Source organism: Pelophylax lessonae (assembly GCF_965119305.1).
Source record: "Pelophylax lessonae genome assembly, chromosome: 4".
Classification (NCBI taxonomy): Eukaryota; Metazoa; Chordata; class Amphibia; order Anura; family Ranidae; genus Pelophylax; species Pelophylax lessonae.
Genome location: NC_138771.1, coordinates 640,919,867 through 640,933,296, shown reverse-complemented (window position 1 = coordinate 640,933,296; position 13,430 = coordinate 640,919,867). Strand labels below are relative to the sequence as shown.

The 13,430-nt window shown below is 43.7% G+C and overlaps 1 protein-coding gene across 1 annotated transcript; it reads right to left on the bottom strand.

Annotated features, from left to right (window-relative positions):
* Positions 1–9,462: 9,462 nt before the first annotated feature.
* Positions 9,463–10,116, bottom strand: LOC309552908 (olfactory receptor 11L1-like; the record flags this gene model as incomplete). Its single annotated transcript, XM_082253816.1, has 1 exon — positions 9,463–10,116. The coding sequence occupies one exon, from the start codon at positions 10,114–10,116 to the stop codon at positions 9,463–9,465; it is 654 nt and encodes a 217-aa protein (XP_082109942.1).
* Between the last annotated feature and the right edge of the window lie 3,314 nt (positions 10,117–13,430).

Here is a 13,430-nt window from a genome sequence, read left to right as displayed (position 1 = left end):
ACTATAAAGAAATGCATTTTCAATCATATCCATGAAAGCATTGGCATTTTGGGGGACGACATTAGAACCCATCGCTAGGGTTGAGCGGACACCTAGATGTCCGTGTTCGACGGGTTCGGCCGAACTTTAAAAAAAAGTCCGGGTCCGTGTCCCGGACTTTTACCGAACTTTTCCCGGACACCGAACCCCATTGAAGTCAATGGGGACCCGAACTTTAAGGCACTAAAATGGCTCTAAAACACCAAAGGAAAGGGCTAGAGTGCTGCAAATGGCAGCAAAACGTAATTAAGAGCATGGCAAGTGCTCTGCAAACAAATGTGGATAGGGAAATAACTTAAAACAACAAAAAAAAACAGAAAAATAAAACAATGTTCTTCTTCATCTCTGAAGGACGAGGCCCATATGGAGTAGGAGGGAGGTTGAGGTGGTGGTGGATGTGGCGGTGACATAGGCGTGCGCACAGGGTGTGCTGGGTGTGCCTGGGCACACCCTAATCACCTAGGGCACATAGCATTGCCAGTGAGGAGATGGGAAAGATCTCCCTGGGACCTGCTCTGCTCTATTTCTCCTTGCCTACAGGTACATGGCCCCGATACATTACTCTCCCTGCTGGCAAACACATGCATGTGTATTTCAACTTTGGGGTGCACACCTTAATGCAATAGGCTGCGCACACCTATGGGCGGTGTAGGTGGAAGCGGCGGTGGAGGAGGACCAGGGCCGGATTAACAGCATCATGGGCTTGGTGCTGAGGATTTTGAAGGGCCTTAAGGGCCGTGCCTTGCCATGCACCCAGAGGAGGAAGGGTGCAGCCATGCATGCCTAATTCAACATGGGATGCTGTCTCTGAAGCCCATAAACACATCCATGCATCGCCAACTGTCCCTCCTTGTCCGGCCTTCACGCTGTGTGGGGAGGTTCTGAGGGTGCTGCCTGGGGAAGCGAGCATAGAAGCCAGACTTCTGTGTTTACAAGTGACAGAAGAGCGGTAACAGTGAATATGGCCAACCCGGGGCCTATATAAAAGGTAGGGGCCTGGAGCTGCAGCTCCAATAGCCCCTACATTAATCTGGCCCTGAGGAGGAGGACGAGGTAGCCAACACTGCTTCTTTTCAAAAATTTTAAATGAGGGTACACCCCAAAAGAGTGAGAAAGAGCAAAAATGGAACAATGGGTGGGTAAGGTCGGTATCCATTGCTATTCTGCATAAGGTACGGAAAAGTCCCGTGGGATCCATGCCTGGTTCATTTTAATGAACGTGAGCTTGTCCACATTGTCTCTGGACAGGCGGCTGCGCTTGTCTGTTATAACGCCCCCAGCCGTGCTAAATACCCGTTCAGATAATACACTGGCTGCAGGGCACGCCAGCACCTCCAAGGCGTAAAGGGCAAGCTCAGGCCATGTGCCCAATTTGGAGACCCAGAAGTTGAAGGGGGCAGACCCGTCATTCACTACATGTAGGCGTGTGCACACATACTGCTCCACCATGTTGGTAAAATGCTGCCTCCTGCTAAGACGTTCCATCTGAGCTGCTGGTGCTGCTGTTTGTTGTGGCGTGCTGACAAAGCTTTTCCACATTTCGGCCATGCTAACCCTGCCTTCTGAGGTGCTGGCGGTGCCCTGGTTGCGTTGGCGACCTCCTCCTCCTCTGCCTTGTGCTTCCACTGTGGCCCCGCTGTCAGATGGGAATGCCAGCAGCATGGCGTCTACCAGCGTGCGCTTGTACTCGCGCATCTTGCGATCGCGCTCCAGTGAGTGAATTAAGGACGGTACGTTGTCCTTGTAACGGGGATCCAGCAGCGTGGCCACCCAGTAATCAGCACAAGTTAGAATGTGGGCAACTCGGCGGTCGTTGTGGAGACACTGCAGCATGTAATCGCTCATGTGTGCCAGGCTGCCCAGAGGCGACGAAAGGCTGTCCTCTGTGGGAGGTGTATCGTCCGTGTCCTCTGTATCCCCCCAGCCACGCACCAGTGATGGCCATGAGCTGGCCTGGGTGCCACCCTGCTGTGAACATGGTTCCATCTCCTCCTCCAGCTCCTCCTCCTCCTCATCCTCCTCATCCTCCAGAACTGTGCCCCTGCTGGACAATTGTGTCCCTGGCGTTTGTGTGTGCAGGAACCCACCCTCGGAGCCCCTTGCGAATGACTGCCCTGAAAGCCTTTGAAATGTTACCTCTTCATCCTCCTCCTCCTCCTCCTCATCCTGTGCCACATCCTCTTCCATCATCGCCCAAATTGTTTTTTCAAGGAGGCATAGAAGTGGGATAGTTAAGCTGAGAATGGCGTCATTGCCACTGGCCATGTTGGTGGAGTACCCAAAACAGCGCAACAAGGCACAATATATGCAAATGTCAAATATGCAAACTATGCCGCAATTTAATGTTTTTTACACCAAAAGGGTGTGTATTGAATAGCGGAATAGGATAAAAAACTGTGTATCTCACACGTACAAACACAGACTAGGCCCGATTAAATTTTTTCCTACCCTAAAGGGAGGATGAGGAAGAGGAGTATGGAACATGCAGCACCCTCAAATCTTCAGAAGTATGAGATGAACCCCAAAAACTTGGAAAGGTGGATCTCTCTCACACGTACCAACACAGACTATCCCCCAATTTAACTGATCCCCAAAGGTTTTTGATTAAATAGCGGAATAGAAAATATGATCCAAAAAAAGTGTATGTATATCACACGTACACAACCACACTAGGCCCCAATTACTATTGTTTGTACCCCTAAAAGGCTAGATGAGGAGTAGGGGGGGTATGGAACAGGCAGCACCCTCAAACCTTCAGAAGTATGAGATGAACCCCAACAACTTGGAAAGGTGGATCTCTCTCACACGTACCAACACAGACTATCCCCCAATTTAACTGATCCCCAAAGGTTTTTGATTAAATAGCGGAATAGAAAATATGATCCAAAAAAAGTGTATGTATATCACACGTACACAACCACACTAGGCCCCAATTACTATTGTTTGTACCCCTAAAAGGCTAGATGAGGAGTAGGGGGGGTATGGAACAGGCAGCACCCTCAAACCTTCAGAAGTATGAGATGAACCCCAACAACTTGGAAAGGTGGATCTCTCTCACACGTACCAACACAGACTATCCCCCAATTTAACTGATCCCCAAAGGTTTTTGATTAAATAGCGGAATAGAAAATATGATCCAAAAAAAGTGTATGTATATCACACGTACACAACCACACTGGGCCCCAATTACTATTGTTTGTACCCCTAAAAGGCTAGATGAGGAGTAGGGGGAGTATGGAACAGGCAGCACCCTCAAACCTTCAGAAGTATGAGATGAACCCCAACAACTTGGAAAGGTGGATCTCTCTCACACGTACCAACACAGACTATCCCCCAATTTAACTGATCCCCAAAGGTTTTTGATTAAATAGCGGAATAGAAAATATGATCCAAAAAAAGTGTATGTATATCACACGTACACAACCACACTAGGCCCCAATTACTATTGTTTGTACCCCTAAAAGGCTAGGAGTAGGGGGAGTATGGAACAGGCAGCACCCTCAAACCTTCAGAAGTATGAGATGAACCCCAACAACTTGGAAAGGTGGATCTCTCTCACACGTACCAACACAGACTATCCCCCAATTTAACTGATCCCCAAAGGTTTTTGATTAAATAGCGGAATAGAAAATATGATCCAAAAAAAGTGTATGTATATCACACGTACACAACCACACTAGGCCCCAATTACTATTGTTTGTACCCCTAAAAGGCTAGATGAGGAGTAGGGGGGGTATGGAACAGGCAGCACCCTCAAACCTTCAGAAGTATGAGATGAACCCCAACAACTTGGAAAGGTGGATCTCTCTCACACGTACCAACACAGACTATCCCCCAATTTAACTGATCCCCAAAGGTTTTTGATTAAATAGCGGAATAGAAAATATGATCCAAAAAAAGTGTATGTATATCACACGTACACAACCACACTAGGCCCCAATTACTATTGTTTGTACCCCTAAAAGGCTAGGAGTAGGGGGAGTATGGAACAGGCAGCACCCTCAAACCTTCAGAAGTATGAGATGAACCCCAACAACTTGGAAAGGTGGATCTCTCTCACACGTACCAACACAGACTATCCCCCAATTTAACTGATCCCCAAAGGTTTTTGATTAAATAGCGGAATAGAAAATATGATCCAAAAAAAGTGTATGTATATCACACGTACACAACCACACTAGGCCCCAATTACTATTGTTTGTACCCCTAAAAGGCTAGATGAGGAGTAGGGGGGGTATGGAACAGGCAGCACCCTCAAACCTTCAGAAGTATGAGATGAACCCCAACAACTTGGAAAGGTGGATCTCTCTCACACGTACCAACACAGACTATCCCCCAATTTAACTGATCCCCAAAGGTTTTTGATTAAATAGCGGAATAGAAAATATGATCCAAAAAAAGTGTATGTATATCACACGTACACAACCACACTAGGCCCCAATTACTATTGTTTGTACCCCTAAAAGGCTAGATGAGGAGTAGGGGGGGTATGGAACAGGCAGCACCCTCAAATCTTCAGAAGTATGAGATGAACCCCAACAACTTGGAAAGGTGGATCTCTCTCACACGTACCAACACAGACTATCCCCCAATTTAACTGATCCCCAAAGGTTTTTGATTAAATAGCGGAATAGAAAATATGATCCAAAAAAAGTGTATGTATATCACACGTACACAACCACACTAGGCCCCAATTACTATTGTTTGTACCCCTAAAAGGCTAGATGAGGAGTAGGGGGGGTATGGAACAGGCAGCACCCTCAAACCTTCAGAAGTATGAGATGAACCCCAACAACTTGGAAAGGTGGATCTCTCTCACACGTACCAACACAGACTATCCCCCAATTTAACTGATCCCCAAAGGTTTTTGATTAAATAGCGGAATAGAAAATATGATCCAAAAAAAGTGTATGTATATCACACGTACACAACCACACTAGGCCCCAATTACTATTGTTTGTACCCCTAAAAGGCTAGATGAGGAGTAGGGGGGGTATGGAACAGGCAGCACCCTCAAACCTTCAGAAGTATGAGATGAACCCCAACAACTTGGAAAGGTGGATCTCTCTCACACGTACCAACACAGACTATCCCCCAATTTAACTGATCCCCAAAGGTTTTTGATTAAATAGCGGAATAGAAAATATGATCCAAAAAAAGTGTATGTATATCACACGTACACAACCACACTGGGCCCCAAATACTATTGTTTGTACCCCTAAAAGGCTAGATGAGGAGTAGGGGGAGTATGGAACAGGCAGCACCCTCAAACCTTCAGAAGTATGAGATGAACCCCAACAACTTGGAAAGGTGGATCTCTCTCACACGTACCAACACAGACTATCCCCCAATTTAACTGATCCCCAAAGGTTTTTGATTAAATAGCGGAATAGAAAATATGATCCAAAAAAAGTGTATGTATATCACACGTACACAACCACACTGGGCCCCAATTACTATTGTTTGTACTCCTAAAAGGCTAGATGAGGAGTAGGGGGAGTATGGAACAGGCAGCACCCTCAAACCTTCAGAAGTATGAGATGAACCCCAACAACTTGGAAAGGTGGATCTCTCTCACACGTACCAACACAGACTATCCCCCAATTTAACTGATCCCCAAAGGTTTTTGATTAAATAGCGGAATAGAAAATATGATCCAAAAAAAGTGTATGTATATCACACGTACACAACCACACTAGGCCCCAATTACTATTGTTTGTACCCCTAAAAGGCTAGGAGTAGGGGGAGTATGGAACAGGCAGCACCCTCAAACCTTCAGAAGTATGAGATGAACCCCAACAACTTGGAAAGGTGGATCTCTCTCACACGTACCAACACAGACTATCCCCCAATTTAACTGATCCCCAAAGGTTTTTGATTAAATAGCGGAATAGAAAATATGATCCAAAAAAAGTGTATGTATATCACACGTACACAACCACACTAGGCCCCAATTACTATTGTTTGTACCCCTAAAAGGCTAGATGAGGAGTAGGGGGAGTATGGAACAGGCAGCACCCTCAAATCTTCAGAAGTATGAGATTGTGTTCACTGTACCCCACAAAGATTGAGTTCACTGCACCCCACAATGATTGTGTTCACTGCACCCCACAAAGATTGTGTTCACTGCACCTCACAAAGATTGTGTTCACTGTACCCCCCAAAGATTGTGTTCACTGCACCCCACAAAGATTCTGTTCACTGTACCCCACAAAGATTGTGTTCACTGCACCCTAAAAGGATGTTGTTCACTGCACCCCACAAAGATTGTGTTCACTGCACCCTAAAAGGATGTTGTTCACTGCACCCCAAAAAGATTGTGTTCACTGTACCCCCCCAAAGATTGTGTTCACTGCACCCCACAAAGATTGTGTTCACTGCACCCCAAAAAGATTGTGTTCACTGTACCCCCCAAAGATTGTGTTCACTGCACCCCAAAAAGATTGTGTTCACTGTACCCCCCAAAGATTGTGTTCACTGCACCCCACAAAGATTCTGTTCACTGTACCCCACAAAGATTGTGTTCACTGCACCCCAAAAAGATTGTGTTCACTGTACCCCCCCAAAGATTGTGTTCACTGCACCCCACAAAGATTCTGTTCACTGCACCCCACAAAGGATTTTGTTCACTGCACCCCAAAAAGATTGTGTTCACTGCACCCCAAAAAGGATTTTGATCACTGCACCCCAAAAAGGATGTTGTTCACTGCACCCCAAAAATGATTTTGTTCACTCCACCCCAAAAAGATTGTGTTCACTGCACCCCACAAAGATTGTGTTCACTGCACCCCAAAAAGATTGTGTTCACTGTACCCCCCAAAGATTGTGTTCACTGCACCCCACAAAGATTCTGTTCACTGTACCCCACAAAGATTGTGTTCACTGCACCCCAAAAAGATTGTGTTCACTGCACCCCAAAAAGGATGTTGTTCACTGCACCCCAAAAAGGATGTTGTTCACTCCACCCCAAAAAGATTGTGTTCACTGCACCCCACAAAGATTGTGTTCACTGCACCCCAAAAATGATTTTGTTCACTGCACCCCAAAAAGGATTTTGTTCACTGCACCCCAAAAAGGATGTTGTTCACTCCACCCCAAAAAGATTGTGTTCACTGCACCCCAAAAAGATTGTGTTCACTGCACCCCACAAAGGATTTTGTTCACTGCACCCCAAAAAGATTGTGTTCACTGCACCCCAAAAAGGATGTTGTTCACTGCACCCCAAAAAGGATTTTGTTCACTGCACCCCAAAAAGATTGTGTTCACTGCACCCCACAAAGGATTTTGTTCACTGCACCCCACAAAGATTGTGTTCACTGCACACCAAAAAGGATTGTGTTCACTGCACCCCAAAAAGATTTTGTTCACTGCACCCCAAAAAGATTGTGTTCACTGCAGCCCAAAAAGATTGTGTTCACTGCAGCCCAAAAAGATTGTGTTCACTGCAGCCCAAAAAGATTGTGTTCATTGCAGCCCAAAAAGATTGTGTTCACTGCAGCTCACACACAGAAAAATGGATGCGGATCACTGACACCTGCCTATCTCCAATCCCACACCACACAGCAATATCGATTGTAGTTTGTAGAACACAGTTTCCCTAAAATTCAGCAGACTCTGTCCCTAACAGGATTGAGAAGAGATCGTAGATCAGGATTGAGTGCAGATTCACCCCACCCCCCACACAGCAATATCGATTGTAGTTTGTAGAAGACACTGACCCTATAATTCAGCAGACTCTATCCCTAAAATGCCTACAACTCGCCCTGCCTAAACACTCCGACCTGTCCCTCAATTCTATCCGGACACAAATGTTTTTTTCCTGCCTATCTTTCCCTAATCAGCAGCCAGCACATTGATGTGTGCTCTGTCCCTTAGCTAAGCAGCAGAATGACGCTGCTGCGGCGGCTGCCTCGAACTTATAAAGACTTGGTCACATGCTTCAGACGGCCAATCACAGCTACTAAGACATTTGCAGGCATGGCTGGGATGGCTTAAGGCACACCAGTTAAACGATTGTTGATTGGCTGTTGAAAGCCCGCCATGAAAAGAGCGCCAAAGCATGCAAAACCCGGAAATAAAACGACCGAACACGGATTTTTACCCGAACATACAGTAAAGTGTCCGTGTCCGTGTTCGGGTACAAAAAATCCAATTATTCGGTACGAACACGAATAATACAGTCCGTGTTCGCTCAACACTACCCATCGCTGCTCCGGCTAGCTGTAAATAGTAAGAATCTATGAAAAGAAAAAGAAATGATTCTGGAACTATGCTTAATAGCTGGTCTACCTTGTACTTTTTCTTAACCAATCAGAAGAAGTCAGCAAGCTTCTATTCCCAATTCATGGGGTATGGCTGTATAACGATTTGCTACATCCCAGGTGAACAAAACAGAACCTGGCACACAACCACAGATTTAATCTTTTCCAAAAAATCCTGAGTGTCTCGTATATATGAACGAGTTTGTGTAATTAAGGGGGTTAGACACTTATCTAAATATTTGGCTATAGTCATCAAAGCTGATTCTGTGCTGGACACAATGGGATGGCCTGGGGGCTTTAATGGATCTTTGTGTATTTTAGGTAATACATATATGACAGGGGTCACCGGAAACTCAGGAACAAGAAAAGTTTGTGTGGCACTATCGATAAATACATTATATGATAGATTAGTTAAATCAGATCAATATCGCCCACAAACTATTCCATCTACATTTTTGGGTCCATGTAACAATGGCTCTTATCCATGTTTAGGGTGCATACATTGCACTAATATGATTATGGGAAAATGTTTCTCCCATCCACATAAGGGCTTTAATATAACAATAAAGGGCCACTATACATGTCAATCTTCCTATGTAATTTTTATATTTTTAAATGCCCTTCTGGGCTTTTATATGTAGGAGAAACTACCCAACAGGTCAAAGAACGTATTGCTCGACATAAATACTCCATTAGGGACAAGTTGGTTAAATTACCATTAGCCAGACATTTTTTGGAAAAGGGACATTCAGTTTCACAGTTGAAATACATGGTAATTGATTGCATACCATGAAACAGGAGGTAACAGGGAACTTTTTTGGTTTGAGCAGCAATTTGTTTTATGATTTTTTTTAGTTTGGCTGCGCTGATTACATTTTTTGATTTTTGATGAAGCTATCACGTCTAAGAGTTTGTAAACTGCATTATATAACATTTTTTGTTTTTAGTGTATTACCACTTGTTATGATTGAATGAGAGTCATTATTTCTTGTTACACTCGAAGGGAATGATGGTTAATCACCAAAAATTTGTACTACTTGGTTAATGATGAAGTTGAATCCAATCTCAGTCCTACCTGATGTTGCAACTTCAGTTTACATTGAAAATACACAATACAATTTTCCAACATCCCATTTGCCCCCACCCTAATCAATCAATCCAGTTATTTCACATGTACCCATTTATGTAAAGCTTCTCTTATTTCCTGGTTCCGTAGACTATATACAGTAGGATTCAGTAGCGGTGTAAACACAGTATACAAGAGGGAGATTATTTTGTTGACATTCAATGAACTTCCAGAGGAAGGAGCTGTGTATTTAGCGATTAATGTTCCATAATATATTGTAACTACTATGATGTGAGAGCTGCAGGTGGAGAAGGCTTTCCTTCTTCCAAAGGTGGTGGAAATCTTCAGGATAGCAAAGAAGATTCTAATGTAAGTCACTATCACAAACACAAAGGGAAGAAGCACAATAGGTATAGAAAATAAAATAGTTTCTATTTCCAAGGCGTAAGTGTCTGAACAGGACACAGCAAGGAGAGGAGCAAGGTCACAGTAGATGTGGTCAATGATGTTGCAACCACAGAACTCCAAAAGAGACACTGGAATGATGGAGGTCAGGCTGAGAAGAAACCCAAGCAACCAAGACCAAGCAACAAGATGGAAACGGACCTTAATGTCCATTATTGTGATATAGTGTAATGGAATGCAGATGGCCAAGTATCTATCGTAAGACATCGCCGTCAGGAGGAAACATTCAGAAATGGTTGAGGAGCAACCAAAATAGTACTGTGTGACACAAGCACTCACTATCATGGGCCTGTCTTTATTTAATAAGGTACACAACAGGTATGGAACTACATTTGTAGACAGCAAGATGTCGGAAAGGGATAAATGACACAAAAAAAAATACATCGGAGTGTGAAGCTTGTCACATCCCAAGATCAGTAGAATAATGACGGCATTCCCTGCTATTGTGAAAATGTAGGTGATAGAAAACATAACAAAAAGTGAATAATTCAGACTCTCAGAACCTTGAATCCCCATCAGAATGAACTCGGTGATTCTTGTTAAGTTGCAGGAAATCATCATAACAGAAAACTATGGGGCCAATGAGAATGAGAACAAATAAATTAACTTTTGTAACAACTCTTGTAACAACAAAACAGATAGCAGTGCATGTTCATCCTAAGCATTGGTCCTCAACAGTGGGCTCACTTACAAGATGGTGTTAATATAGTTTGAGAATGCATATATTCACTTGGCTATTTTAACAAGCTTCCATCCTTTCAGCAGATCCACGGCTGTAGATATCTCTGCTACCTCCACTCCTCTTCGATACCAATGTTCTGGATGGTTTGTTCCCCATTCGTGTTGCCTTCTGAGTCTGCTTTTTCACATATTTATCTATGCACAATGTCCTCATGTGCTCCCGAAGAAGTCCATCTAGGATGAAACACGTAGAGCAATAATGTGGTACAATTTGTATACAGCATTTCATTGTTTTGTTTAATTTATATTTTGAGTACAAGTATACTTTTGTATCTTTGCTTGTTTCACAGCTTCTTTATTAGCGTCTTTATGTGCTCCTGAAGAAGTCCATCTAGGATGAAACACACAGAACAAATGGCAACCACTCAAACCTATAACTGGCCTTTGCAGCAAAGGAGCACATCGAAAGGCATCACATGTCAAGAAACAACAAACAAAAATTCCCAGCTCACTTACTAGCCAGCATGCTACAAACCAAACTGACTCTAACAGTTCACGTTAAAAAAACAAGGTGTTTCGTTTGCACACATTTGCAAATATATGCATTAGTTGCAGTGGCTACAACATGGCACCACAGTGTACTGTGATCCTAATTCTATAAATGTATGTCTCCAGAGTCGGAGCACATAGATAGTAATGGACACTTGGACAGATAAGGGCAGGTATGCCTGGAGGGAGCCCACCTCTTTTTAAAGGTATAGGGATGCACTGGACACCCAGCAATAGCACAATGGCAGCAAAGGTATACAGTGCGTCCCTTCACCAATTCACTAACAGTGCAATCAAATGGCAACCATCCCAACCTATAACTGGCCTTTGCAGCAAGGAGCACATGGAAAGGCAACGCATGACAAAAAACAACAAACACAAATTCCCGGCTCACTTACAAACCAGCATGCTACAAACCAAACTGACTCTGTTTAACAGTTCACATTAAAATAGAACTTTACTCTCTAAATCAACATTGACTATTTTTATTCCTTATGCTGTTAGCATTAGTAAAACGATAGGAAAAGTACTGTATATAATAATTACATGTTTTAAACCTTTTTTACATTTCTTATGTTGCTTCCTGGTTTCCATGCCTAGGCAAATGATATCATACATCCTATATGTCTTCAGGAGGGGAAGAGGGGCTTTCTCAGCTAAGCACACCCTCCTGCATGCATCTCTGATCTAAGGGCAGATAGATTCTGAGAAGTAAATGCTAGATGAATCATCTGCCCTTACTTAAAATGGCCACGGCCAGAAATGCTAGGGGCTGTTTTGTAAAGTGATTTTTCAGCAAAATGCAAAATAAAGCACGGAGACATGGATGGATGGGGGAGATTGTTTTGAATACTAAACATGAATTAAATATTGTTTTTGGTTTGTGTTGCTTAGACACAATGTAGTTCTGCTTTAAAACTCCATGTTTGGAGGAAGAAAAATGCTGACTCTGACCCTAAGGACACCATCCCTACAGTGAGGCACAGAGGTGGAAACATGATGTTTGGGGCTGTTTCTCTGCTAAAGGTTCAGGCGGACTTTGCCGCATTGAGGGGCCAATGGACGGGGCCATGTATTCTAAAATCTTGGATGAGAACCTTCTTCCCTCAGCCAGAACACTGAAGATAGGTCATGGATGGGTCTTCCAGCATGACAAACTACCGCCAGGGCAACAAAGGAGTGGCTCAAGCACATTAAGGTCATGGAGTGGCAAACCTTAATCCTCCGAAAGAGAAACCCACCACTGGAACCTGAGGTGTGCAGGTAAGTGCTGGGGTTGGAAGAAAAAGAAAGAGAAAGACAAAAGGGAAAAGAGAGGGAGACGGAGAGGAGCAAAAAAATATAGAGGGGGAGAACCAAAAGGGACAAGGGGGAATGGGACAAAGAGGAGGAAAACAGATAAGGGGGGAGAAAGAGGGGGGTAGGAAAAAAGAAAAAACTGGGAAAGCAAAAGAAAAAACAAGGATAGGAGAGGAAGAAAGAAACAAAGACAAAGTACCCAAAAGGGTAAAGAATAGGACAAGAGGGCTAGTGGGACTTTCAAGGTACCAGGTATTCAAAATGATAAGGACATAGTTAAAAACATGAAATATTTATTAACATAGCATTTTTTAAAAAAACTAAAAACAAACAGTACAACATTGATACATATGATTCTGACATATACAGACGTAGATGTGTAAGACACAAGGCAAAAGATAGATGATGGTAGTAAATGGGTCCAATGCTGAGCATCAAACCATTCCCGACATGTTTCGCGGGCAGCAGTGCACCGCTTCTTCAGGGGAATAAAAACACATAAGTGTGCAATGCCTTTTAGTATCCTTAGTTCGTGTCTGCAATGGACACAATCACATAACCAAAGGCATAAAAAGTGTCAGAAGCAGGAGGGCTCATGCAGAGCGGTCATATTGGAATCCCCACGTGGGGTATTATTCTGCATAATGGTGGATGTGCTATTTCTGAAAAGGGTAGTACCGTAAAGTATAATACGGCCCAAATATAGGCTCTCAGTTTTATACCATTGTGCAGTTGGCGTTTACTCGCACGGCGGTCCCACGAGGAAGCGTTGAATGGATGGCATTCTCTCCCCCGATTCAGGTTCCAGTGGTGGGTTTCTCTTTCGGGAGATCTTCCCCAGCATTTAATATACGAATTAGGGATGTGGTACCTTTTGTTTACAATGTTTATTACAAACACACTTTAAATTTGAACAAACCTTAATCCTATAGAAAATTTATGGAGGGAGCTGAAACTACGGGTTGCCAAGTGACAGCCAAGAAACCTTAAGGATTTAGAGGAGAAGATCTTTAAAGAAGAGTGGACCAAAATCTCTCCTGAGATGCGTGCAAACCTGGTCACCAACTACA